The sequence below is a fragment of the Rutilus rutilus genome, assembly GCF_951802725.1.
Source record: "Rutilus rutilus genome assembly, chromosome: 16".
NCBI classification, from domain to species: domain Eukaryota; kingdom Metazoa; phylum Chordata; class Actinopteri; order Cypriniformes; family Leuciscidae; genus Rutilus; species Rutilus rutilus.
Window position 1 is genome coordinate 3,884,113 of NC_140224.1, and position 27,024 is coordinate 3,911,136.

Below are 27,024 nucleotides of genomic sequence, written 5' to 3' on the forward strand. Positions count from 1 at the left end.
AAGCAAACTCACGTATTTCACTGAGGGTCAGTGCTTTGTAAAAGCCGGTTAACTTGATCTGCCTGGTGCATGGGTGGATGAGTACTTTTTTCAGGCTTATGTCATTATGATAAACATCATGTTCACTGCAGTGCTGTAACGCAGCGACGAGTTCCTGCATGATGTCTTTTGCTTCTGCTTCATCCAGACGACCTCCTTTTCTTTTGATGTAATCACACAAGGTTATGCTGTTACCTGGATGTTCCATAATTAAGATGACGTGATCTTCCATGTCAAACCATTCATATAAATTTACGACATGGTCGCTATGTTCCACCATCCGCATTATAGCTGCCTCTCGACACAAAGGTTTGGAATCCCCAATCTAAAAGAAGAGATTGACAAAAGGTGAGTTAACTCCTAACCTCAAACCTCCTTACTAAAGAGTGAGGGAAATTCAACAAGAATAAATGAACTTTACTTTAATGAAACTGACGCTTCAAGGCTTTGATTGTCTATTTCAGTTTTATCTTATGCTGTCTACATATAGAATTATCAATTACCAAATAACAATTTAATAAATGATTCTTAATAGTAATTTTCATGAAGAATAAAATCGTGTCAACTTACGTAGAAATCAAACTGGCTCTTCTTAACAACTTTGATCATTACCTAAAAAAAGGAGAAAATATTTGTAAACGTAAGTGAACTGATTCATTTTTGTTGTTTACATGATAATCTACAATCTTTTTTAAAACATGTATTGATCAAAACTGTAAACACTGGTGTTTATGTCAGGACTCGAAAGACAGAAGGAAACAAGAGGCAAAAAGTTTGGTGTATCCAGAAAAAGCAACATACTTGTGTGCCATCTGATCTTCGATTTCCTTCATAGGTAATGCCATGGGGTTTCGATGACAGTTTCTTTCCCATTTCATAAAGAGAGTCAAAGGAACCTGAAAAATACACAACAGCATGAGACTGAACTGCTTATGACTAAACACACCTGTGTAAACCAGGCGAGGAACCAACCAGTGTGAAGATTACAAATAAAATCAGTAAACAGGCTGAAATTGACACATGAATAATTAGCAGGTTCTGCATTTAAGTTCATGTTCCCGCTCAGCCAATTTCCAAGAACACTAGAGAGATTACAAGCACAGTCCTGATATGCTGATATTATCTTTTTAATTTCTGTATTTATGTCCATGGTGCAATAATTGGTATAGGCTACTGCTTTTACTATTGCTTGAAACAAATTTTACAAATTCAATTTAATTCTTGAGGTTTTATTCCGATCTTGATTCAGTTTGGATACGTATTAGGTACCGTAGAGACATGTTAATTTCTCTCAAAAAAAGAAAATCACACCTAATGCTGTAAACATAGGCTACAGAGATCCCTGTCATCTGGTATAATTAAAGGTTAAAAATAACTATTCAAATTAAACATAGGCCTAATGCGGATTTTATTATAACAACAACTTTATAATATTTTGATGATATAGTACGTCTCACTTATTTCTGGTTATGTTTACTTTCAATGTACTGTGCTCAATGAGTTGTCAGTGTTCGTCAAAACTAGTGACCGCGACGCTGAAGTGTGTGAGAACAGAAGAATAACCGCACTCTCAAAGTATAATTTCATAGATTTATTGTTACCATGTCCACACAGACGCGTCACAGAAACGCGTCTGTGTGGACATGGTAACAATAAATCTGTGACGCGTCTGTGTGGACATGGTAACAATAAATCTATGAAATTACACTTTGAGAAATATAGCTCAAATATATAGCTCAAATATATTTCTCTTTGAGAAATATAGCTCAATTAGCTATGTATTATTCAGAATCCACAGTTGGAAAGAAAATATATTTATAGGAACATTTCAGCAGGCTCAAGATAATTAATACAGAGATCATTATTCACTGTTTTAATCAATTGGCAGCCATAAAAACATAGTGATAATCTGCATTCTCATGTATGAGATGCGCTGAATGCTCTAACCGGAAACTCCTGATATGTACTAACTAGAACGCGGAAGTAGTTGTGCAAGTAGTCCATTGATGTACTGACGTGCTACATATAAACGTTATTATTAGTATTGTCCTGTAAAAATAATGCAGTTCATTTAAATTATTCAGCCTTTATGAGCAAGAAACTAATGCGCAAACGGCAATCTCATCGTTTTGATTTCAGCAAATCAGTATGAGCGAATGCAGTGATTAATATTCATGAACCCGGCAGCTCATCAGTTTATATTCTTATAGTAGCAGAATTCGTAGTAGTATTATTATCTTATCAGTATTATTGTTAGTTTTTTATTACTGTCAGAGACACTGACCGACAATGTCCTAATTTCAACACCAGTCCTAATTTCAGTTAAAATGACAAATCTGCATTCTTACATTCATTCATACTGTTATCAAGTTTGAGTTGAGTGAGAAGTCCCCCAGTAATCGTGTCCCACTGTTATTTCTGCATACATGTGAGTTTTAGTTTGTATCAATGTTACCTGTTGGGTTGATCTGCACAGGTCCATCTCTTGGGCTACTGCTGGGGTTTCTCTCAGATACAGCGGAATGATCTGAGTGCAGAGACGAGCGAAGAAGAGAGTAGTAAGTATGGTTTAATCTCATATCACCTCTGTTATAGAGATTTTTGAGGCCTATTGAAAGGTGATTGCCAGTTAGGAAAATGTTAGCAACGTGTCCATTTCAGGTGTCTAATTTGTGCTGCCTGTGATTCATTTATGTAAAAACCTGTTTATTTAATTGTTTTTTTTTGGTAAAGCTGCAAGTCACTTGTCTTAGTTGTCCTGGCATACAATATTTTGCACAACCTCTAGGTGAAGAGAGTGCATGTTAGCATGAGCACAATAGACACGTTGATGGAAAATACCCAAGGTTTAAATAAACCACAATTATCAATATACAACATACCCTCTAATACTCACAGGTTGCTTTATTGCTGCAAATAACTATATCAATGACTTTTTGATTGAACTTTGCTCACTGTAAGTTGTGTTGGGCTTTTTCTAATCTCATGTTCAGTGTAACTCATAGAGTTCTGTATAGTGACGACAGATGTAACAACTGAGACCAAATCAGACACATTTATTTGGCATATGTACCATTAAAATCTCCAAACTTCACTCTGGGATCTGTGGCCCATCCCCCAAACAGGGCAAGATGGCCCTAGTTGTCATGACCACGATCAGATAAGGTTTTATGGGTGTTAAAGGAATGTGACCACATGCAAGAGAGAGACCATGGAAAGACAGAAACAATCTGCAAAACAGACTCTCCTGCATTAATTTATTGATGAATTGACTAACATGTAATTAACATGCATTCCAGAATATTTTGAGAATGATTTACTGTCGTGTGTTGTGTCTTTTAATACTATTATCTGTTGATACTATGATCTCTTTGATACTGTGTAGTTATTACAGGACCAATGGTCAATGTAACCCCACTTATACCATGTTTGGTCTCTATAAATTGGTACTTTGAAGATCGAAATGATCGTGTACATGATATGCCGATAGCTGGGCAACATATTAGTATTACAAGAATCTTTCTTAGTTTCGTCATCAAACACCAATTCAGCATGCCAGTTAGAGTGAGCACACTTAAGACAATGGCTCATAAATCTTCGTCACTGAGGAAACTCATGCCAGAAATTCCACCCTTCTCATTGGGTGAGCCAGCCTGCATAGGGTTGTCCTTTGTCAAGCTTTAAAAAGGCCTTTTCACTAGATCAGCCCACTTTTTGTGTTTGTGCTGCTGGCCTCCACTGTTACTCCTCACGTTGAGGGGGGACGGGGGACCCCACCCCCACCACTGGGGCCCAGGGCCCAACAGGCCTGATGCCGTCTGCCTTGCTTTCAGACTCCCAAAGAGAGTTAGACTTTTCTTCAATCTAGAACACCGCGGAATGGGCAACGATCAACTCCTGGCCTTCTCGGCACTTCAGGATGCCGTGCCGTCCAGCATGCCCTCAGCAGGCCAGGGTAGCAGGCTTCGACTCACAACAGCCATGTGCTCAAAACCACCATGCAGGTTCATCAAATCTTCTCTCCACCCAGCAGAGAAGAAAACGACTGCAACTTGTACAGTGACTTTTGACACCCACGGACCCATCAACGAACTCAAATTTCAACCACTTCAAGAATTGTATCCACTGCAGACCATGCAAGTATCAATTTAATGAGGTGCTCTGAAATAAGATGATGGTTCTTTTCATACTGAAATAGATCTTCTCCATAGTTCTATTACCTGCTTCCGGTTCCATAACACTCACCACTTTACCTATGCATGTATGTATGGATGAATGTATGTATTTTTGTTTGTTTGTTTGTTTAGTTTAGTTATGTTTGTAATTTAGTTAATAAAACTTGTGCACAATTATGCATTTGGTTTCTGATTCTCTGTTTGCATACAAAGTCCCTTTTATGATCTTGATCTTGTTACATGCTCTAAGTCAGCGTTTCCCAACCGGGGTGCCGCAGCACCCTGGGGTGCCTTCTGGCGAGAGCAGGGGTGCCGTGCAAAAACTCCATCAAACATTTAAAAATTGCTCAAATGTGTAAAAATAATAATAATTTACATCAATCTCGGATTGTCAGAAGTCTCTAATAACAACAAATAATGTGGCCAAATTTATAATAAAAATGCAAATCATAAGTTTTTGGCGTTGAATTGCGGAGGTTGCGCTTGCGCGTGATTTTATTCCCGAGCCTCATTCCCAGTGCGTCCACATAAAGCTACCAATTTTTCATTGTTGCACTTACGGTCAAATACACACGAAAACCATGCAAGTGAGAAAATACAAAGAGAATGCGCTGTCTGTGATGCTGACACACACGACGCACAGAACGATGCACGCCAGAATCGACTTTCGCGCTTTCGCTTTGAGTATCCTCATGAGAGCAGTCTTAAATTAGTTAAAGTCTTAAATGAACGTTAAGAGTTGTGAGAAAATGGGACACGTGTGGGATCCACATGTGCAGCAGTGACATCAGAATCAAATAACACTTCATTCATAAAAAGATGCCATTAAACAATTATTTGAAATATACTGTCTTTATGTTGTTTCTACATTAATTTGGAGATTAACTGTGAAATTATGACATAAAATATATTAAAAACAAGCTATCTTGTGCAATTATAACAAAAGTATCCCAATATAAAAACACAAATACACTGAGTGAGCAAACATTTAGGTGAGATTTGCAATGGTAATTGAGCAATGTTTATATATGAATAAAAGTCTTAATTAAATATGTCATCATGTAAAGTGATCTCTTCAGAAGAAATTAATGATTTAAATGGATGGACAATTTTTTTTGATAATATTAAAATCTGTATCTAGGCCTATATGGCAGTTCTTCCCTGTGGTATTGAAAATTGATACATTTCAAGGTATAGTATTAAAGTAGTATCATGACAACACTAGTGTAGGGTGCCACACATTTTTTTTAATTTTCAAAGGGTGCCTTGACTGAAAAAAGGTCGGGCAACACTGCTCTAAGTGCTGTACACGCTAAGGAATAATTATTTTTCAGTGACCATGAAAGATACACTTTTCTTAGAATAAATGAATAATCAAAGAGTTCGTTGGAACTGATTAATTGATTGTAATATTAAGTTAGCTTACCTCAAAGTTAATCTAATTAACTGATCCAAACATTAATAATTAATCATAATTGGTAATTATGGATTATTATTAATATTTCCCCTTTGAGCTAATATTGTTACACAGACAAGCGGATAAAAATGGACACTCATGTCCAGCTTGATAAGGATATAGCCAAAGCTTTGAAAGGTAAACTGAGAAGTCAACGGAATTCTAATGCATTTCTATGCAAATTATTATACATATATTCAAACATGGATACAAAAATGTTAATCATTGGTTAACTTTATATCAATTCTTCTTCCCTTTCACAGATCCTGTGATAAAGCAGTCTTCACACACTACAGTGTCTGAACCACAAGCCCTCAGTTGTGAAAAATGAATCGTACTCAAAGAAGTGATTAGTGTTGCTTTCGTCAACGAAAATTATGACTAAAAATCGTTGTCAACGAACCTTTATCACGTGATGAAAACGAGACGAGACGTAACGTAAATGCTGGTCATGTTACGATAACTATAATTAAACGTATAATGCAATATTGTTGACGAATAAAAACTAGACTAAATATGGTTTACAAAACAAAAACTATGTTAAAATGTCTCTTCATTTTCGTTGACCAAAACGAGACGAGATGAAATGTTATGACGTAATTTCGTCTTGTTTGGTCGCATTATTATTATTTTGCAGTATTTCTGGCCGTTTCTCAATATGCGTTCTTGTCTGTACTTGTGTTCTTGAAACGTCATCAGTCGCTGCCCAAGTACTGTCCCAATACACAAGTTTGCATTTTGGCAAGAACGGTTAAAAATCCCGGAAGTGTTCTTGACACGCCCATTTTACCGAGGATGCATCTTGTGTGAACTTGATGGCAGAAATATCCCAGCATTCATTTCAGCATTCGAGGAAGGAGAGGCAGGTCAATACAAGTCGTTTTTCTACAATTTCGTACACTATTTCATCACTAAATTCACTTCTGAGAACATTTGTTGCGAGAAATCAACTGTGTAGATTTCAAATATTGGCATTTTTACGAAAATTTATGGCGGAAGTGAGAATCTCCATAAGTGTTGCTTTATTGTTATGAATATACATTACATTGTAGCGTACAGTTGTAGAGTCATCCCTTGAGCTGAGGGTAGGCTTGGGCGATAAAGCCTGGTTGTTATCGTCAATAATTCTCGTTATGTTTGGGTACTGCAGACGGCGTCTGTGCGGGGATCTATGCTAAGCTATGCTAAAAGTGGTACCGCCAGACCCGGAGTTCGGCTGAATGGATTCGAAAACGGTAAAACTCAACTGTTTAACTCTGGGGGAGTTGTAAAATGAGCCTATTTCCAAAAAAAGTGGAGTATCCCTTTAATCTATCTATGATAAACTATGCAGTGTTATTTTACATCTGACTTTATTAGATGTCTTTTTAGCCCATATTACTCCTGAACAGTAATGTAAGTAGACATTACTGAAATTAATGCACTGGGTATATAATTTGTATATTTGTTTTATTGTATACTTTTTTTTTGTTTGACCAGTGTTTGTACTTGTCCTATGTCTTCTGTATATAAAACACAAAAGCCTGCACCCTTCTGCATAACATACATGTTTTATTTGTTTTGTTTGCTTTTTCTTTTGTTATAGATATTTATTTTACATTTCAAAATATAAAGCAATATTAATTATGTTCTAAATGAATATTTTTTCCCTTTTTTTTAATATAACAAAAAGAACCGATAAGAATACCGTTAAAGTACCGGATCGATAAGGAGTATCGGTAAGAGTAGTAATACCGTTAAAACCTTAACGATACCCATCCTTAGTTAGCGTAAACGACAACAAACAAAGTTAAGTCTGACGCCCGTTTCACACCTACTCTGTGTGCAGGAGCAGCTCGCGCTACAGTGCTTTCACATAGGCTGCGTTTGCAGTGCGTAACTGATCCACGGCTGTACCACAAACACATACTCACTATTTGTATTTCAAATTCAGAAGTTAACAGCTACTTTTATTTAAATAAAAGTTTTGTCAGCATTGCGATTCTCTTTGTACTAGGGCTGCACGTTTTCAAGTTTTTCATTAACCGTTAACCGAGGCCCTTAGCGGTTAATACTCGGTTAACCATAGTGTGCGCGCCGCAACCCCGAGATAGGCGTAATTTGCGGGTGGGACATGTCCCCACCACTATTTTCTAAGGTCGATATTGTCCCCACCACTTTTGAAACATCTCGCGGCACGAATACCAATACAAATAAACAAAACATCTCCAGTTAACTAGCAGAGCGTTCATTTCGTTCGTTTTTTTTTTTAGGCGATCTAACGCTGAAATGTTTTGTTTTTTAAATCAAGTGATCAAAGTGCTCGTTGCCGCTGCGATCGAGAAGGGTCTTGTAAAACGTGCTGAGGTATTATTAATTCGTGGCCACGAAACAATTCACCTGAATATTCACCAATTCACACACACACACAAAAAAAGGAATAAAAAGCTGTACGAGAATAGTCGGCCTTCACTGAAGAGCTATCTTCACAGGTAAGAAAAACAGTTTAATAATTATTATTAATTCGTGGCCACGAAATAATTCACCTGAATATTCACCAATTCACAAAAAATAGGTCTTTAGCATTCACTAATTATTAGTGTCAAACAGTTTTTGGCAACGTTGTAATTCGTTAAATCAAAATGAGGGAGGGAATTAGTTCAACGTGTCCACGATTTATTAAAACGAGGGAACAAATAAGTCGTCGTAACAACTAATTATTTAGATCAGTGGACAGGGCGCATAAGAACAAACAGTGAGAGAGCCCCGGCCGCGCGCGCGCACTCTCACCGCCTTCAAACAACACGAGCGCTGTATTGCTCTCTCTCCCTCGCGCATATCAACACAATAGTAAAAGGTCGGAAGACAGATTGTGTTTTATAGATTAGTAGTTTGTTCATATAAAGTGTTTGATTAGCAAGTACATGTTTAGGAAATGCATAATACAAATTGTATGGGTTAATGTAACGGTAAACGGACTCTGCGGGTAAAACTGTTGTGATGAAACTGCGCATGCGCGGGGTAAAACTGCGGGGGTAAAGCTGTGGCTCAGCGGCTCTGCAGACAGATATTATTGTGCTGCGATCAGTGGCGCGGATACTATGTTTGTTTCTGGCTCGCGCACAGCCTTCACTCTCGGACGCGCGCTTTCTTTGCCCGCTTTATATTAGAAAAATGGTCTAGCGGTCTCTGGTGGTGCAAAAATGTATTACAACTAAATTCAATGCACGCCATTGACGCCACTTAACCGAGCAAAATGTTTCACTCGGTTACGCAATTTTTAACGGTTAATCGGTTAATCGGTTAACCATGGACACCCCTACTTTGTACGTACACATATACACTCTTTAATAGACATAATTCACTTTTAAGCACTATTTAAACAACATATTATTCAATGCACTACTTCTATCTAGATTTATAAGCAAGTGGTAAAATATTTAGCCATGTTGTTATATCAAAATCACAAACATTTAAATTAAAACTTAAAATTGACAAAAACAGCCAACTCTCATGCCTTTTCCTTTGCATTTAAATTTTAATACAATAAATCTTGGATGTCACAAAGAACTTGTTTTTCAACCTCCACGAATGAGACGAGAGTAACTTTTCTGTTCGCTATTTTTGCTATTTTTCCATAGTGGTACACTGTATTGACTGGGTTAAATAGAATTGCATTACTAAAAAGAGACTAAAATACAATTTTCATTGACTAAAACTAGACTAAATGTCATCATTTTTCGTCGACTAAAACTAGACGAAAATAGTCATGGATAATTCTGACTAAAATAAGACTAAAATGCTCAGACTTTTAGTCGACTGAAACTTGACTAGACTAAAAAGAGTATGAACTTGACTAAAACTATTAAAAACTAAAATGACAGCTTGACACAAAGACTAGACTAAAACTAAAATTAAAACAGGCCGCCAAAAACAACACTAGTGATCGTCCACGTGAAGATGAAGATGTGACATTCAAACTCTTCTGTTTCAGCCTTTTGTAGGCCTAAGTTTGCACATAATGCATAGGCTTATGTCACGAAAAAATTGAAGACCGGAAGTACGTCTTTTAGTAGGGATACGGCTCTTCCGGTTAGCTTTTTACAATGGCGGAGTCCGATAGATATAGCTGGACCAAATCTCTCCGCAACCTGCCTGAAGTCACATATGACGATGTGGTTCGGATGGTAAATGAAAACTCTCAAGTGCAGAGCAACCCGGTACACTACAACAACAGCTGCGGGTGTAGCCTGCCATTGTTGTTATAGCTCTAGCCGTTCGCCAGTAAGGTAAACGTTTCTATGGTAACAGCGAGTTGGACCAATCAGCAGACGTTGCTGCTACGCTTAGGGTTGTGGGTAGTGTAGGTTTTTTTTAATAAGATCGCGGATAAAACATGTTTCTCTTAAAACAAGGTTGATTTCATACAAACTTATAGCTTCTACAGGAGCAAAAACCTTCGTTTCACAACCTCATAGCTCGTGGTCAGTCTACCTCGGATGGTTTAGACATAATGGCAGATAATCTAAATCCTTATCGAGAAATACTGTTGACCGGAAGTTCTGAATCCCTACTCCGCGTTCCGGAAGCAGGAAGTGTGACATAGGCCTATTCACTTCTGCACATTGTTTTTCTGTAACTTTTTTTTGTTTTTTTGTGATGCTTATTTATTTAGTGATGTAATATTCATGGTGTACTTTTCGGTAATACAGGTATAACTGAAATGTTCTACAAACATTTATAAATATAGCTCTGCCATAGCATTTCACTGATCTTTGTTATTATGTATTTTGTTCAAGAGTTTTTTTGTTGTTATACTTTTTTAATATACTCTTATGTTTTATTTTGCAATGTACACAAGATAGGCTACTATATTAAAGTTTTCTTGATTTCAAAGTCTGTGTATGTCTTAACATATAGATTTATTTTTGCACTTTTAATATAGCATTTTGAATACTGAATAAAACAGCTTTATAATAAACTATTAGTGTAATGCTATTACATTTTTAATGAGCTGAAATGCTATTTAAGTGTTTTTGAGGAACATTAAAATTAAGCTTCAAATATATTATAACTGTAGTTTAAGACATATGAAAGTATATTTTTTATGAAATGTAAAGAAATACACTTAAATGTAGTAAATGTCCTTGAAGTGGCTCTATTTTAGTACATTTAGTATTTTAGTATATTTAGTATTTAATATATTAAAATATACTGCAAATAGCTTAAAATTGATCTTAAGCATATATTGAAATACACTTAATATACTTGAAGTTGTTTCAAAATAATGCATGTAATACATACAAATCTTTGCAGATTTAATACACACTTAGTATAGTACAATTTAAAGGGGTGTAATGCCCTTTTTAAAAGTCTTTGATGTCCCTAGAGTGTGTATGTGAAGTTTTAGCTCAAAACACCCCCAAAATAATAGATTTTGTTTATGCACAAACAGCAACATTACACACTAAAGCTAAAATAGTGAAATCATAATCAACCACACCTTTAAATATAATTATTTTTTACCTGTGTATATTTCTTGTATGTTTCGAAGACACTCCTGCTAACTGGCTAACTCACGTTGTTATTCTTACTAAAATATTTCTGCTGTGGGCCACTATTACCTAAAACTGTGTCTATTAATCCTGTTGTAGGAGACTCCGAACAACATTAGGAGCCTTTAAAGTAGCATAATAGGGTCCTTTAAGGACCAGCGGCAGCATGTTTAGTATTAGGCTACTGTCACTTTAAGATCAGTACGCGTCTAATATACATGCATATGACATGCACTCGATTTTCTCTCAAATATTTGCTTTCACTTCAGACATAACCAACTGTGTTTATGTGAAGCTTGTGTGTATTTGACAGTATTAGCACAATAAGACTAGAAAGATAACTTAGTCCAGTATCTAGGCGCTGTTTGACAGGCTTTTAGTGCCTGTGAGCTTCGGGTGTATGCGAATGAAGTGTTTAACCGGTAACTTTTGTGAATGGCAGTGTCCCGTGAGTGTAACTCTATCCTCTGCCTTAACATGTGATGTGAAAGTAACAGAACTGAAACTGATAGAATGTGCGCTGTAACACGATACTACGACATTTCTTCAAAAGCAGATCGTGGAGACATTTTAATCATCCACGATCAAATATTTGTAATATCACACACCCCCATGTGTCCCACTGTTATTTCATACATGTGAGTATTGATTTGTATTAATGTTACCTGTCGGGATGTTCTGTGCAGACGCATCTGTTGAGCTGCTGCTATCCATTCCTTCGGGGATATATCCATATTCGAACACGTCCCTGCTAATGCTATCCATTCCTTTGGGAAAATACTCATATTCGAACACGTCCCTGCTAATGCTATCCATTCCTTTGGGGAAAATTGCATGCATGATGTTTACTTTCTGCATGTTGCCTAACATCAGAAACATCAGGCTGAAGCGGACATGAATCAGAGTGGTTACTCACCGTCTGTCGGCTTGGTTTCTTTAAACCAGTCATGACCTAAAATGTTCCTTAAGTTGATCCTTAACTCTCTGTCACGAAGTTTCCCAAGTAGATCCAGGCATTCTGTAAAAGTTGTATTCATTGCTAAACATTCACTGTCAATTCGCTGTGTTTTACACTTTGCTTATTTGTCATCAAGGTCATTTCACTGTCACTTGTGTAAGAGCTTTACATGTTTTCAAGCTGGTCTCACCTTTGGACAAGCTTGTATTTTTCCTACGAAACCATTTTCCTTTGACCATCCCCTTCAGCACACTGTATAAGCCTTCATTCGTTGCCATTAAAGCGTCAGTTCTCCACTCTGGTCTTGATTTAGAATCCCCTATTGCAGTAAGGGTTCAGTTTTTAGTAAAACGTCCTTATTTCCTGTGCATAATAAATCAGTGACTTGTGCTCAAAAAGCAAACTCACGTATTTCACTGAGGGTCAGTGCTTTGTAAAAGCCGGTTAACTTGATCTGCCTGGTGCATGGGTGGATGAGTACTTTTTTCAGGCTTATGTCATTATGATAAACATCATGTTCACTGCAGTGCTGTAACGCAGCGACGAGTTCCCGCATGATGTCTTTTGCTTCTGCTTCATCCAGACGACCTCCTTTTCTTTTGATGTAATCACACAAGGTTATGCTGTTACCTGGATGTTCCATAATTAAGATGACGTGATCTTCCATGTCAAACCATTCATATAAATTTACGACATGGTCGCTATGTTCCACCATCCGCATTATAGCTGCCTCTCGACACAAAGGTTTGGAGTACCCAATCTAAAAGAAGAGATTGACAAAAGGTTAGTTAACCCCTAACCTAAAACCTCCTTACTAAAGAGTGAGGGAAATTCAACAAGAATAAATGAACTTTACTTTAATGAAACTGACGCTTCAAGGCTTTGATTGTCTATTTCAGTTTTATCTTATGCTGTCTACATATAGAATTATCAATTACCAAATAACAATTTAATAAATGATTCTTAATAGTAATTTTCATGAAGAATAAAATCGTGTCAACTTACGTAGAAATCAAACTGGCTCTTCTTAACAACTTTGATCATTACCTAAAAAAAGGAGAAAATATTTGTAAACGTAAGTGAACTGATTCATTTTTGTTGTTTACATGATAATCTACAATCTTTTTTAAAACATGTATTGATCAAAACTGTAAACACTGGTGTTTATGTCAGGACTCGAAAGACAGAAGGAAACAAGAGGCAAAAAGTTTGGTGTATCCAGAAAAAGCAACATACTTGTGTGCCATCTGATCTTCGATTTCCTTCATAGGTAATGCCATGGGGTTTCGATGACAGTTTCTTTCCCATTTCATAAAGAGAGTCAAAGGAACCTGAAAAACACACAACAGCATGAGACTGAACTGCTTATGACTAAACACACCTGTGTAAACCAGGCGAGGAACCAACCAGTGTGAAGATTACAAATAAAATCGGTAAACATGCTGAAATTGACACATGAATAATTAGCAGGTTCTGCATTTAAGTTCATGTTCCCGCTCAGCCAATTTCCAAGAACACTAGAGAGATTACAAGCACAGTCCTGATATGCTGATATTATCTTTTTAATTTCTGTATTTATGTCCATGGTGCAATAATTGGTATAGGCTACTGCTTTTACTATTGCTTGAAACAAATTTTACAAATTCAATTTAATTCTTGAGGTTTTATTCCGATCTTGATTCAGTTTGGATACGTATTAGGTACCGTAGAGACATGTTAATTTCTCTCAAAAAAAGAAAATCACACCTAATGCTGTAAACATAGGCTACAGAGATCCCTGTCATCTGGTATAATTAAAGGTTAAAAATAACTATTCAAATTAAACATAGGCCTAATGCGGATTTTATTATAACAACAACTTTATAATATTTTGATGATATAGTACGTCTCACTTATTTCTGGTTATGTTTACTTTCAATGTACTGTGCTCAATGAGTTGTCAGTGTTCGTCAAAACTAGTGACCGCGACGCTGAAGTGTGTGAGAACAGAAGAATAACCGCACTCTCAAAGTATAATTTCATAGATTTATTGTTACCATGTCCACACAGACGCGTCACAGAAACGCGTCTGTGTGGACATGGTAACAATAAATCTGTGACGCGTCTGTGTGGACATGGTAACAATAAATCTATGAAATTACACTTTGAGAAATATAGCTCAAATATATAGCTCAAATATATTTCTCTTTGAGAAATATAGCTCAATTAGCTATGTATTATTCAGAATCCACAGTTGGAAAGAAAATATATTTATAGGAACATTTCAGCAGGCTCAAGATAATTAATACAGAGATCATTATTCACTGTTTTAATCAATTGGCAGCCATAAAAACATAGTGATAATCTGCATTCTCATGTATGGAGATGCGCTGAATGCTCTAACCGGAAACTCCCGATATGTACTAACTAGAACGCGGAAGTAGTTGTGCAAGTAGTCCATTGATGTACTGACGTGCTACATATAAACGTTATTATTAGTATTGTCCTGTAAAAATAATGCAGTTCATTTAAATTATTCAGCCTTTATGAGCAAGAAACTAATGCGCAAACGGCAATCTCATCGTTTTGATTTCAGCAAATCAGTATGAGCGAATGCAGTGATTAATATTCATGAACCCGGCAGCTCATCAGTTTATATTCTTATAGTAGCAGAATTCGTAGTAGTATTATTATCTTATCAGTATTATTGTTAGTTTTTTATTACTGTCAGAGACACTGACCGACAATGTCCTAATTTCAACACCAGTCCTAATTTCAGTTAAAATGACAAATCTGCATTTTTACATTCATTCATACTGTTATCAAGTTTGAGTTGAGTGAGAAGTCCCCCAGTAATCGTGTCCCACTGTTATTTCTGCATACATGTGAGTTTTAGTTTGTATCAATGTTACCTGTTGGGTTGATCTGCACAGGTCCATCTCTTGGGCTACTGCTGGGGTTTCTCTCAGATACAGCGGAATGATCTGAGTGCAGAGACGAGCGAAGAAGAGAGTAGTAAGTATGGTTTAATCTCATATCACCTCTGTTATAGAGATTTTTGAGGCCTATTGAAAGGTGATTGCCAGTTAGGAAAATGTTAGCAACGTGTCCATTTCAGGTGTCTAATTTGTGCTGCCTGTGATTCATTTATGTAAAAACCTGTTTATTTAATTGTTTTTTTTGGTAAAGCTGCAAGTCACTTGTCTTAGTTGTCCTGGCATACAATATTTTGCACAACCTCTAGGTGAAGAGAGTGCATGTTAGCATGAGCACAATAGACACGTTGATGGAAAATACCCTAGGTTTAAATAAACCACAATTATCAATATACAACATACCCTCTAATACTCACAGGTTGCTTTATTGCTGCAAATAACTATATCAGTGACTTTTTCTAATCTCATGTTCAGTGTAACTCATAGAGTTCTGTATAGTGACGACAGATGTAACAACTGAGACCAAATCAGACACATTTATTTGGCATATGTACCATAAAAATCTCCAAACTTCACTCTGGGATCTGTGGCCCATCCCCCAAACAGGGCAAGATGGCCCTAGTTGTCATGACCACGATCAGATAAGGTTTTATGGGTGTTAAAGGAATGTGACCACATGCAAGAGAGAGACCATGGAAAGACAGAAACAATCTGCAAAACAGACTCTCCTGCATTAATTTATTGATGAATTGACTAACATGTAATTAACATGCATTCCAGAATATTTTGAGAATGATTTACTGTCGTGTGTTGTGTCTTTTAATACTATTATCTGTTGATACTATGATCTCTTTGATACTGTGTAGTTATTACAGGACCAATGGTCAATGTAACCCCACTTATACCATGTTTGGTCTCTATAAATTGGTACTTTGAAGATCGAAATGATCGTGTACATGATATGCCGATAGCTGGGCAACATATTAGTATTACAAGAATCTTTCTTAGTTTCGTCATCAAACACCAATTCAGCATGCCAGTTAGAGTGAGCACACTTAAGACAATGGCTCATAAATCTTCGTCACTGAGGAAACTCACGCCAGAAATTCCACCCTTCTCATTGGGTGAGCCAGCCTGCATAGGGTTGTCCTTTGTCAAGCTTTAAAAAGGCCTTTTCACTAGATCAGCCCACTTTTTGTGTTTGTGCTGCTGGCCTCCACTGTTACTCCTCACGTTGAGGGGGGACGGGGGACCCCACCCCCACCACTGGGGCCCAGGGCCCAACAGGCCTGATGCCGTCTGCCTTGCTTTCAGACTCCCAAAGAGAGTTAGACTTTTCTTCAATCTAGAACACCGCGGAATGGGCAACGATCAACTCCTGGCCTTCTCGGCACTTCAGGATGCCGTGCCGTCCAGCATGCCCTCAGCAGGCCAGGGTAGCAGGCTTCGACTCACAACAGCCATGTGCTCAAAACCACCATGCAGGTTCATCAAATCTTCTCTCCACCCAGCAGAGAAGAAAACGACTGCAACTTGTACAGTGACTTTTGACACCCACGGACCCATCAACGAACTCAAATTTCAACCACTTCAAGAATTGTATCCACTGCAGACCATGCAAGTATCAATTTAATGAGGTGCTCTGAAATAAGATGATGGTTCTTTTCATACTGAAATAGATCTTCTCCATAGTTCTATTACCTGCTTCCGGTTCCATAACACTCACCACTTTACCTATGCATGTATGTATGGATGAATGTATGTTTGTTTGTTTGTTTGTTTGTTTAGTTTAGTTATGTTTGTAATTTAGTTAATAAAACTTGTGCACAATTATGCATTTGGTTTCTGATTCTCTGTTTGCATACAAAGTCCCTTTTATGATCTTGATCTTGTTACATGCTCTAAGTCAGCGTTTCCCAACCGGGGTGCCGCAGCACCCTGGGGTGCCTTCTGGCGAGAGCAGGGGTGCCGTGCAAAAACTCCATCAAACATTTAAAAATTGCTCAAATGTGTAAAAATAATTATAATTTACATCAATCTCGGATTGTCAGAAGTCTCTAATAACAACAAATAATGTGCCCAAATTTATAATAAAAATGCAAATCATAAGTTTTTGGCGTTGAATTGCGGAGGTTGCGCTTGCGCGTGATTTTATTCCCGAGCCTCATTCCCAGTGCGTCCACATAAAGCTACCAATTTTTCATTGTTGCACTTACGGTCAAATACACACGAAAACCATGCAAGTGAGAAAATACAAAGAGAATGCGCTGTCTGTGATGCTGACACACACGACGCACAGAACGATGCACGCCAGAATCGACTTTCGCGCTTTCGCTTTGAGTATCCTCATGAGAGCAGTCTTAAATTAGTTAAAGTCTTAAATGAACGTTAAGAGTTGTGAGAAAATGGGACACGTGTGGGATCCACATGTGCAGCAGTGACATCAGAATCAAATAACACTTCATTCATAAAAAGATGCCATTAAACAATTATTTGAAATATACTGTCTTTATGTTGTTTCTACATTAATTTGGAGATTAACTGTGAAATTATGACATAAAATATATTAAAAACAAGCTATCTTGTGCAATTATAACAAAAGTATCCCAATATAAAAACACAAATACACTGAGTGAGCAAACATTTAGGTGAGATTTGCAATGGTAATTGAGCAATGTTTATATATGAATAAAAGTCTTAATTAAATATGTCATCATGTAAAGTGATCTCTTCAGAAGAAATTAATGATTTAAATGGATGGACAATTTTTTTTGATAATATTAAAATCTGTATCTAGGCCTATATGGCAGTTCTTCCCTGTGGTATTGAAAATTGATACATTTCAAGGTATAGTATTAAAGTAGTATCATGACAACACTAGTGTAGGGTGCCACACATTTTTTTTAATTTTCAAAGGGTGCCTTGACTGAAAAAAGGTCGGGCAACACTGCTCTAAGTGCTGTACACGCTAAGGAATAATTATTTTTCAGTGACCATGAAAGATACACTTTTCTTAGAATAAATGAATAATCAAAGAGTTCGTTGGAACTGATTAATTGATTGTAATATTAAGTTAGCTTACCTCAAAGTTAATCTAATTAACTGATCCAAACATTAATAATTAATCATAATTGGTAATTATGGATTATTATTAATATTTCCCCTTTGAGCTAATATTGTTACACAGACAAGAGGATAAAAATGGACACTCATGTCCAGCTTGATAAGGATATAGCCAAAGCTTTGAAAGGTAAACTGAGAAGTCAACGGAATTCTAATGCATTTCTATGCAAATTATTATACATATATTCAAACATGGATACAAAAATGTTAATCATTGGTTAACTTTATATCAATTCTTCTTCCCTTTCACAGATCCTGTGATAAAGCAGTCTTCACACACTACAGTGTCTGAACCACAAGCCCTCAGTTGTGAAAAATGAATCGTACTCAAAGAAGTGATTAGTGTTGCTTTCGTCAACGAAAATTATGACTAAAAATCGTTGTCAACGAACCTTTATCACGTGATGAAAACGAGACGAGACGTAACGTAAATGCTGGTCATGTTACGATAACTATAATTAAACGTATAATGCAATATTGTTGACGAATAAAAACTAGACTAAATATGGTTTACAAAACAAAAACTATGTTAAAATGTCTCTTCATTTTCGTTGACCAAAACGAGACGAGATGAAATGTTATGACGTAATTTCGTCTTGTTTGGTCGCATTATTATTATTTTGCAGTATTTCTGGCCGTTTCTCAATATGCGTTCTTGTCTGTACTTGTGTTCTTGAAACGTCATCAGTCGCTGCCCAAGTACTGTCCCAATACACAAGTTTGCATTTTGGCAAGAACGGTTAAAAATCCCGGAAGTGTTCTTGACACGCCCATTTTACCGAGGATGCATCTTGTGTGAACTTGATGGCAGAAATATCCCAGCATTCATTTCAGCATTCGAGGAAGGAGAGGCAGGTCAATACAAGTCGTTTTTCTACAATTTCGTACACTATTTCATCACTAAATTCACTTCTGAGAACATTTGTTGCGAGAAATCAACTGTGTAGATTTCAAATATTGGCATTTTTACGAAAATTTATGGCGGAAGTGAGAATCTCCATAAGCGTTGCTTTATTGTTATGAATATACATTACATTGTAGCGTACAGTTGTAGAGTCATCCCTTGAGCTGAGGGTAGGCTTGGGCGATAAAGCCTGGTTGTTATCGTCAATAATTCTCGTTATGTTTGGGTACTGCAGACGGCGTCTGTGCGGGGATCTATGCTAAGCTATGCTAAAAGTGGTACCGCCAGACCCGGAGTTCGGCTGAATGGATTCGAAAACGGTAAAACTCAACTGTTTAACTCTGGGGGAGTTGTAAAATGAGCCTATTTCCAAAAAAAGTGGAGTATCCCTTTAATCTATCTATGATAAACTATGCAGTGTTATTTTACATCTGACTTTATTAGATGTCTTTTTAGCCCATATTACTCCTGAACAGTAATGTAAGTAGACATTACTGAAATTAATGCACTGGGTATATAATTTGTATATTTGTTTTATTGTATACTTTTTTTTTGTTTGACCAGTGTTTGTACTTGTCCTATGTCTTCTGTATATAAAACACAAAAGCCTGCACCCTTCTGCATAACATACATGTTTTATTTGTTTTGTTTGCTTTTTCTTTTGTTATAGATATTTATTTTACATTTCAAAATATAAAGCAATATTAATTATGTTCTAAATGAATATTTTTTCCCTTTTTTTTAATATAACAAAAAGAACCGATAAGAATACCGTTAAAGTACCGGATCGATAAGGAGTATCGGTAAGAGTAGTAATACCGTTAAAACCTTAACGATACCCATCCCTAGTTAGCGTAAACGACAACAAACAAAGTTAAGTCTGACGCCCGTTTCACACCTACTCTGTGTGCAGGAGCAGCTCGCGCTACAGTGCTTTCACATAGGCTGCGTTTGCAGTGCGTAACTGATCCACGGCTGTACCACAAACACATACTCACTATTTGTATTTCAAATTCAGAAGTTAACAGCTACTTTTATTTAAATAAAAGTTTTGTCAGCATTGCGATTCTCTTTGTACTAGGGCTGCACGTTTTCAAGTTTTTCATTAACCGTTAACCGAGGCCCTTAGCGGTTAATACTCGGTTAACCATAGTGTGCGCGCCGCAACCCCGAGATAGGCGTAATTTGCGGGTGGGACATGTCCCCACCACTATTTTCTAAGGTCGATATTGTCCCCACCACTTTTGAAACATCTCGCGGCACGAATACCAATACAAATAAACAAAACATCTCCAGTTAACTAGCAGAGCGTTCATTTCGTTCGTTTTTTTTTTTAGGCGATCTAACGCTGAAATGTTTTGTTTTTTAAATCAAGTGATCAAAGTGCTCGTTGCCGCTGCGATCGAGAAGGGTCTTGTAAAACGTGCTGAGGTATTATTAATTCGTGGCCACGAAACAATTCACCTGAATATTCACCAATTCACACACACACACAAAAAAAGGAATAAAAAGCTGTACGAGAATAGTCGGCCTTCACTGAAGAGCTATCTTCACAGGTAAGAAAAACAGTTTAATAATTATTATTAATTCGTGGCCACGAAATAATTCACCTGAATATTCACCAATTCACAAAAAATAGGTCTTTAGCATTCACTAATTATTAGTGTCAAACAGTTTTTGGCAACGTTGTAATTCGTTAAATCAAAATGAGGGAGGGAATTAGTTCAACGTGTCCACGATTTATTAAAACGAGGGAACAAATAAGTCGTCGTAACAACTAATTATTTAGATCAGTGGACAGGGCGCATAAGAACAAACAGTGAGAGAGCCCCGGCCGCGCGCGCGCACTCTCACCGCCTTCAAACAACACGAGCGCTGTATTGCTCTCTCTCCCTCGCGCATATCAACACAATAGTAAAAGGTCGGAAGACAGATTGTGTTTTATAGATTAGTAGTTTGTTCATATAAAGTGTTTGATTAGCAAGTACATGTTTAGGAAATGCATAATACAAATTGTATGGGTTAATGTAACGGTAAACGGACTCTGCGGGTAAAACTGTTGTGATGAAACTGCGCATGCGCGGGGTAAAACTGCGGGGGTAAAGCTGTGGCTCAGCGGCTCTGCAGACAGATATTATTGTGCTGCGATCAGTGGCGCGGATACTATGTTTGTTTCTGGCTCGCGCACAGCCTTCACTCTCGGACGCGCGCTTTCTTTGCCCGCTTTATATTAGAAAAATGGTCTAGCGGTCTCTGGTGGTGCAAAAATGTATTACAACTAAATTCAATGCACGCCATTGACGCCACTTAACCGAGCAAAATGTTTCACTCGGTTACGCAATTTTTAACGGTTAATCGGTTAATCGGTTAACCATGGACACCCCTACTTTGTACGTACACATATACACTCTTTAATAGACATAATTCACTTTTAAGCACTATTTAAACAACATATTATTCAATGCACTACTTCTATCTAGATTTATAAGCAAGTGGTAAAATATTTAGCCATGTTGTTATATCAAAATCACAAACATTTAAATTAAAACTTAAAATTGACAAAAACAGCCAACTCTCATGCCTTTTCCTTTGCATTTAAATTTTAATACAATAAATCTTGGATGTCACAAAGAACTTGTTTTTCAACCTCCACGAATGAGACGAGAGTAACTTTTCTGTTCGCTATTTTTGCTATTTTTCCATAGTGGTACACTGTATTGACTGGGTTAAATAGAATTGCATTACTAAAAAGAGACTAAAATACAATTTTCATTGACTAAAACTAGACTAAATGTCATCATTTTTCGTCGACTAAAACTAGACGAAAATAGTCATGGATAATTCTGACTAAAATAAGACTAAAATGCTCAGACTTTTAGTCGACTGAAACTTGACTAGACTAAAAAGAGTATGAACTTGACTAAAACTATTAAAAACTAAAATGACAGCTTGACACAAAGACTAGACTAAAACTAAAATTAAAACAGGCCGCCAAAAACAACACTAGTGATCGTCCACGTGAAGATGAAGATGTGACATTCAAACTCTTCTGTTTCAGCCTTTTGTAGGCCTAAGTTTGCACATAATGCATAGGCTTATGTCACGAAAAAATTGAAGACCGGAAGTACGTCTTTTAGTAGGGATACGGCTCTTCCGGTTAGCTTTTTACAATGGCGGAGTCCGATAGATATAGCTGGACCAAATCTCTCCGCAACCTGCCTGAAGTCACATATGACGATGTGGTTCGGATGGTAAATGAAAACTCTCAAGTGCAGAGCAACCCGGTACACTACAACAACAGCTGCGGGTGTAGCCTGCCATTGTTGTTATAGCTCTAGCCGTTCGCCAGTAAGGTAAACGTTTCTATGGTAACAGCGAGTTGGACCAATCAGCAGACGTTGCTGCTACGCTTAGGGTTGTGGGTAGTGTAGGTTTTTTTTAATAAGATCGCGGATAAAACATGTTTCTCTTAAAACAAGGTTGATTTCATACAAACTTATAGCTTCTACAGGAGCAAAAACCTTCGTTTCACAACCTCATAGCTCGTGGTCAGTCTACCTCGGATGGTTTAGACATAATGGCAGATAATCTAAATCCTTATCGAGAAATACTGTTGACCGGAAGTTCTGAATCCCTACTCCGCGTTCCGGAAGCAGCAAGTGTGACATAGGCCTATTCACTTCTGCACATTGTTTTTCTGTAACTTTTTTTTGTTTTTTTGTGATGCTTATTTATTTAGTGATGTAATATTCATGGTGTACTTTTCAGTAATACAGGTATAACTGAAATGTTCTACAAACATTTATAAATATAGCTCTGCCATAGCATTTCACTGATCTTTGTTATTATGTATTTTGTTCAAGAGATTATATATGCTGTTATACTTTTTTAATGTACTCTTATGTTTTATTTTGCAATGTACACAAGATAGGCTACTATATTAAAGTTTTCTTGATTTCAAAGTCTGTGTATGTCTTAACATATAGATTTATTTTTGCACTTTTAATATAGCATTTTGAATACTGAATAAAACAGCTTTATAATAAACTATTAGTGTAATGCTATTACATTTTTAATGAGCTGAAATGCTATTTAAGTGTTTTTGAGGAACATTAAAATTAAGCTTCAAATATATTATAACTGTAGTTTAAGACATATGAAAGTATATTTTTTATGAAATGTAAAGAAATACACTTAAATGTAGTAAATGTCCTTGAAGTGGCTCTATTTTAGTACATTTAGTATTTTAGTATATTTAGTATTTAATATATTAAAATATACTGCAAATAGCTTAAAATTGATCTTAAGCATATATTGAAATACACTTAATATACTTGAAGTTGTTTCAAAATAATGCATGTAATACATACAAATCTTTGCAGATTTAATACACACTTAGTATAGTACAATTTAAAGGGGTGTAATGCCCTTTTTAAAAGTCTTTGATGTCCCTAGAGTGTGTATGTGAAGTTTTAGCTCAAAACACCCCCAAAATAATAGATTTTGTTTATGCGCAAACAGCAACATTACACACTAAAGCTAAAATAGTGAAATCATAATCAACCACACCTTTAAATATAATTATTTTTTACCTGTGTATATTTCTTGTATGTTTCGAAGACACTCCTGCTAACTGGCTAACTCACGTTGTTATTCTTACTAAAATATTTCTGCTGTGGGCCACTATTACCTAAACCTGTGTCTATTAATCCTGTTGTAGGAGACTCCGAACAACATTAGGAGCCTTTAAAGTAGCATAATAGGGTCCTTTAAGGACCAGCGGCAGCATGTTTAGTATTAGGCTACTGTCACTTTAAGATCAGTACGCGTCTAATATACATGCATATGACATGCACTCGATTTTCTCTCAAATATTTGCTTTCACTTCAGACATAACCAACTGTGTTTATGTGAAGCTTGTGTGTATTTGACAGTATTAGCACAATAAGACTAGAAAGATAACTTAGTCCAGTATCTAGGCGCTGTTTGACAGGCTTTTAGTGCCTGTGAGCTTCGGGTGTATGCGAATGAAGTGTTTAACCGGTAACTTTTGTGAATGGCAGTGTCCCGTGAGTGTAACTCTATACTCTGCCTTAACATGTGATGTGAATGTAACAGAACTGAAACTGATAGAATGTGCGCTGTAACACGATACTACGACATTTCTTCAAAAGCAGATCGTGGAGACATTTTAATCATCCACGATCAAATATTTGTAATATCACACACCCCCATGTGTCCCACTGTTATTTCATACATGTGAGTATTGATTTGTATTAATGTTACCTGTCGGGATGTTCTGTGCAGACGCATCTGTTGAGCTGCTGCTATCCATTCCTTCGGGGATATATCCATATTCGAACACGTCCCTGCTAATGCTATCCATTCCTTTGGGGAAAATTGCATGCATGATGTTTACTTTCTGCATGTTGCCTAACATCAGAAACATCAGGCTGAAGCGGACATGAATCAGAGTGGTTACTCACCGTCTGTCGGCTTGGTTTCTTTAAACCAGTCATGACCTAAAATGTTCCTTAAGTTGATCCTTAACTCTCTGTCACGAAGTTTCCCAAGTAGATCCAGGCATTCTGTAAAAGTTGTATTCATTGCTAAACATTCACTGTCAATTCGCTGTGTTTTACACTTTGCTTATTTGTCATCAAGGTCATTTCACTGTCACTTGTGTAAGAGCTTTACATGTTTTCAAGCTGGTCTCACCTTTGGACAAGCTTGTATTTTTCCTACGAAACCATTTTCCTTTGACCATCCCCTTCAGCACACTGTATAAGCCTTCATTCATCGCCATTAAAGCGTCAGTTCTCCACTCTGGTCTTGATTTAGAATCCCCTATTGCAGTAAGCAGTAAGGGTTCAGTTTTTAGTAAAACGCCCTTATTTCCTGTGCATAATAAATCAGTGACTTGTGCTCAAAAAGCAAACTCACGTATTTCACTGAGGGTCAGTGCTTTGTAAAAGCCGGTTAACTTGATCTGCCTGGTGCATGGGTGGATGAGTACTTTTTTCAGGCTTATGTCATTATGATAAACATCATGTTCACTGCAGTGCTGTAACGCAGCGACGAGTTCCTGCATGATGTATTTTGCTTCTGCTTCATCCAGACGACCTCCTTTTCTTTTGATGTAATCACACAAGGTTATGCTGTTACCTGGATGTTCCATAATTAAGATGACGTGATCTTCCATGTCAAACCATTCATATAAATTTACGACATGGTCGCTATGTTCCACCATCCGCATTATAGCTGCCTCTCGACACAAAGGTTTGGAATACCCAATCTAAAAGAAGAGATTGACAAAAGGTTAGTTAACCCCTAACCTAAAACCTCCTTAATAAAGAGTGAGGGAAATTCAACAAGAATAAATTAACTTTACTTTAATGAAACTGACGCTTCAAGGCTTTGATTGTCTATTTCAGTTTTATCTTATGCTGTCTACATATAGAATTATCAATTACCAAATAACAATTTAATAAATGATTCTTAATAGTAATTTTCATGAAGAATAAAATCGTGTCAACTTACGTAGAAATCAAACTGGCTCTTCTTAACAACTTTGATCATTACCTAAAAAAAGGAGAAAATATTTGTAAACGTAAGTGAACTGATTCATTTTTGTTGTTTACATGATAATCTACAATCTTTTTTAAAACATGTATTGATCAAAACTGTAAACACTGGTGTTTATGTCAGGACTCGAAAGACAGAAGGAAACAAGAGGCAAAAAGTTTGGTGTATCCAGAAAAAGCAACATACTTGTGTGCCATCTGATTTTCGATTTCCTTCATAGGTAATGCCATGGGGTTTCGATGACAGTTTCTTTCCCATTTCATAAAGAGAGTCAAAGGAACCTGAAAAACACACAACAGCATGAGACTGAACTGCTTATGACTAAACACACCTGTGTAAACCAGGCGAGGAACCAACCAGTGTGAAGATTACAAATAAAATCAGTAAACAGGCTGAAATTGACACATGAATAATTAGCAGGTTCTGCATTTAAGTTCATGTTCCCGCTCAGCCAATTTCCAAGAACACTAGAGAGATTACAAGCACAGTCCTGATATGCTGATATTATCTTTTTAATTTCTGTATTTATGTCCATGGTGCAATAATTGGTATAGGCTACTGCTTTTACTATTGCTTGAAACAAATTTTACAAATTCAATTTAATTCTTGAGGTTTTATTCCGATCTTGATTCAGTTTGGATACGTATTAGGTACCGTAGAGACATGTTAATTTCTCTCAAAAAAAGAAAATCACACCTAATGCTGTAAACATAGGCTACAGAGATCCCTGTCATCTGGTATAATTAAAGGTTAAAAATAACTATTCAAATTAAACATAGGCCTAATGCGGATTTTATTATAACAACAACTTTATAATATTTTGATGATATAGTACGTCTCACTTATTTCTGGTTATGTTTACTTTCAATGTACTGTGCTCAATGAGTTGTCAGTGTTCGTCAAAACTAGTGACCGCGACGCTGAAGTGTGTGAGAACAGAAGAATAACCGCACTCTCAAAGTATAATTTCATAGATTTATTGTTACCATGTCCACACAGACGCGTCACAGAAACGCGTCTGTGTGGACATGGTAACAATAAATCTGTGACGCGTCTGTGTGGACATGGTAACAATAAATCTATGAAATTACACTTTGAGAAATATAGCTCAAATATATAGCTCAAATATATTTCTCTTTGAGAAATATAGCTCAATTAGCTATGTATTATTCAGAATCCACAGTTGGAAAGAAAATATATTTATAGGAACATTTCAGCAGGCTCAAGATAATTAATACAGAGATCATTATTCACTGTTTTAATCAATTGGCAGCCATAAAACATAGTGATAATCTGCATTCTCATGTATGAGATGCGCTGAATGCTCTAACCGGA

At 36.7% G+C, this 27,024-nt stretch overlaps 2 protein-coding genes across 2 annotated transcripts in view; both read right to left on the reverse strand.

Moving 5' to 3' along the window:
- Nucleotides 1–15,177, reverse strand: part of LOC311305681 (uncharacterized protein) — a gene marked incomplete at both ends in the record, with an annotated part of 309,017 nt that extends 293,840 nt beyond the window's left edge. Inside the window, 11 exons of the mRNA XM_084433494.1 lie at nt 13–364; nt 610–651; nt 841–935; nt 2,495–2,566; nt 11,870–12,022; nt 12,121–12,222; nt 12,353–12,481; nt 12,571–12,922; nt 13,168–13,209; nt 13,399–13,493; nt 15,054–15,177. Of these exons, the coding sequence (XP_084289620.1) occupies nt 13–364; nt 610–651; nt 841–935; nt 2,495–2,566; nt 11,870–12,022; nt 12,121–12,222; nt 12,353–12,481; nt 12,571–12,922; nt 13,168–13,209; nt 13,399–13,493; nt 15,054–15,177 (1,558 nt within the window). The remainder of the gene's footprint in view (nt 1–12; nt 365–609; nt 652–840; nt 936–2,494; nt 2,567–11,869; nt 12,023–12,120; nt 12,223–12,352; nt 12,482–12,570; nt 12,923–13,167; nt 13,210–13,398; nt 13,494–15,053) is intronic.
- Nucleotides 15,178–15,346: 169 nt separating this feature from the next.
- LOC311305682 (uncharacterized protein) overlaps nt 15,347–27,024 on the reverse strand; it is a gene marked incomplete at both ends in the record, with an annotated part of 49,619 nt that continues 37,941 nt past the window's right edge. The window contains 7 exons of the mRNA XM_084433495.1: nt 15,347–15,381; nt 24,391–24,492; nt 24,591–24,692; nt 24,823–24,951; nt 25,048–25,399; nt 25,645–25,686; nt 25,876–25,970. Of these exons, the coding sequence (XP_084289621.1) occupies nt 15,347–15,381; nt 24,391–24,492; nt 24,591–24,692; nt 24,823–24,951; nt 25,048–25,399; nt 25,645–25,686; nt 25,876–25,970 (857 nt within the window). The remainder of the gene's footprint in view (nt 15,382–24,390; nt 24,493–24,590; nt 24,693–24,822; nt 24,952–25,047; nt 25,400–25,644; nt 25,687–25,875; nt 25,971–27,024) is intronic.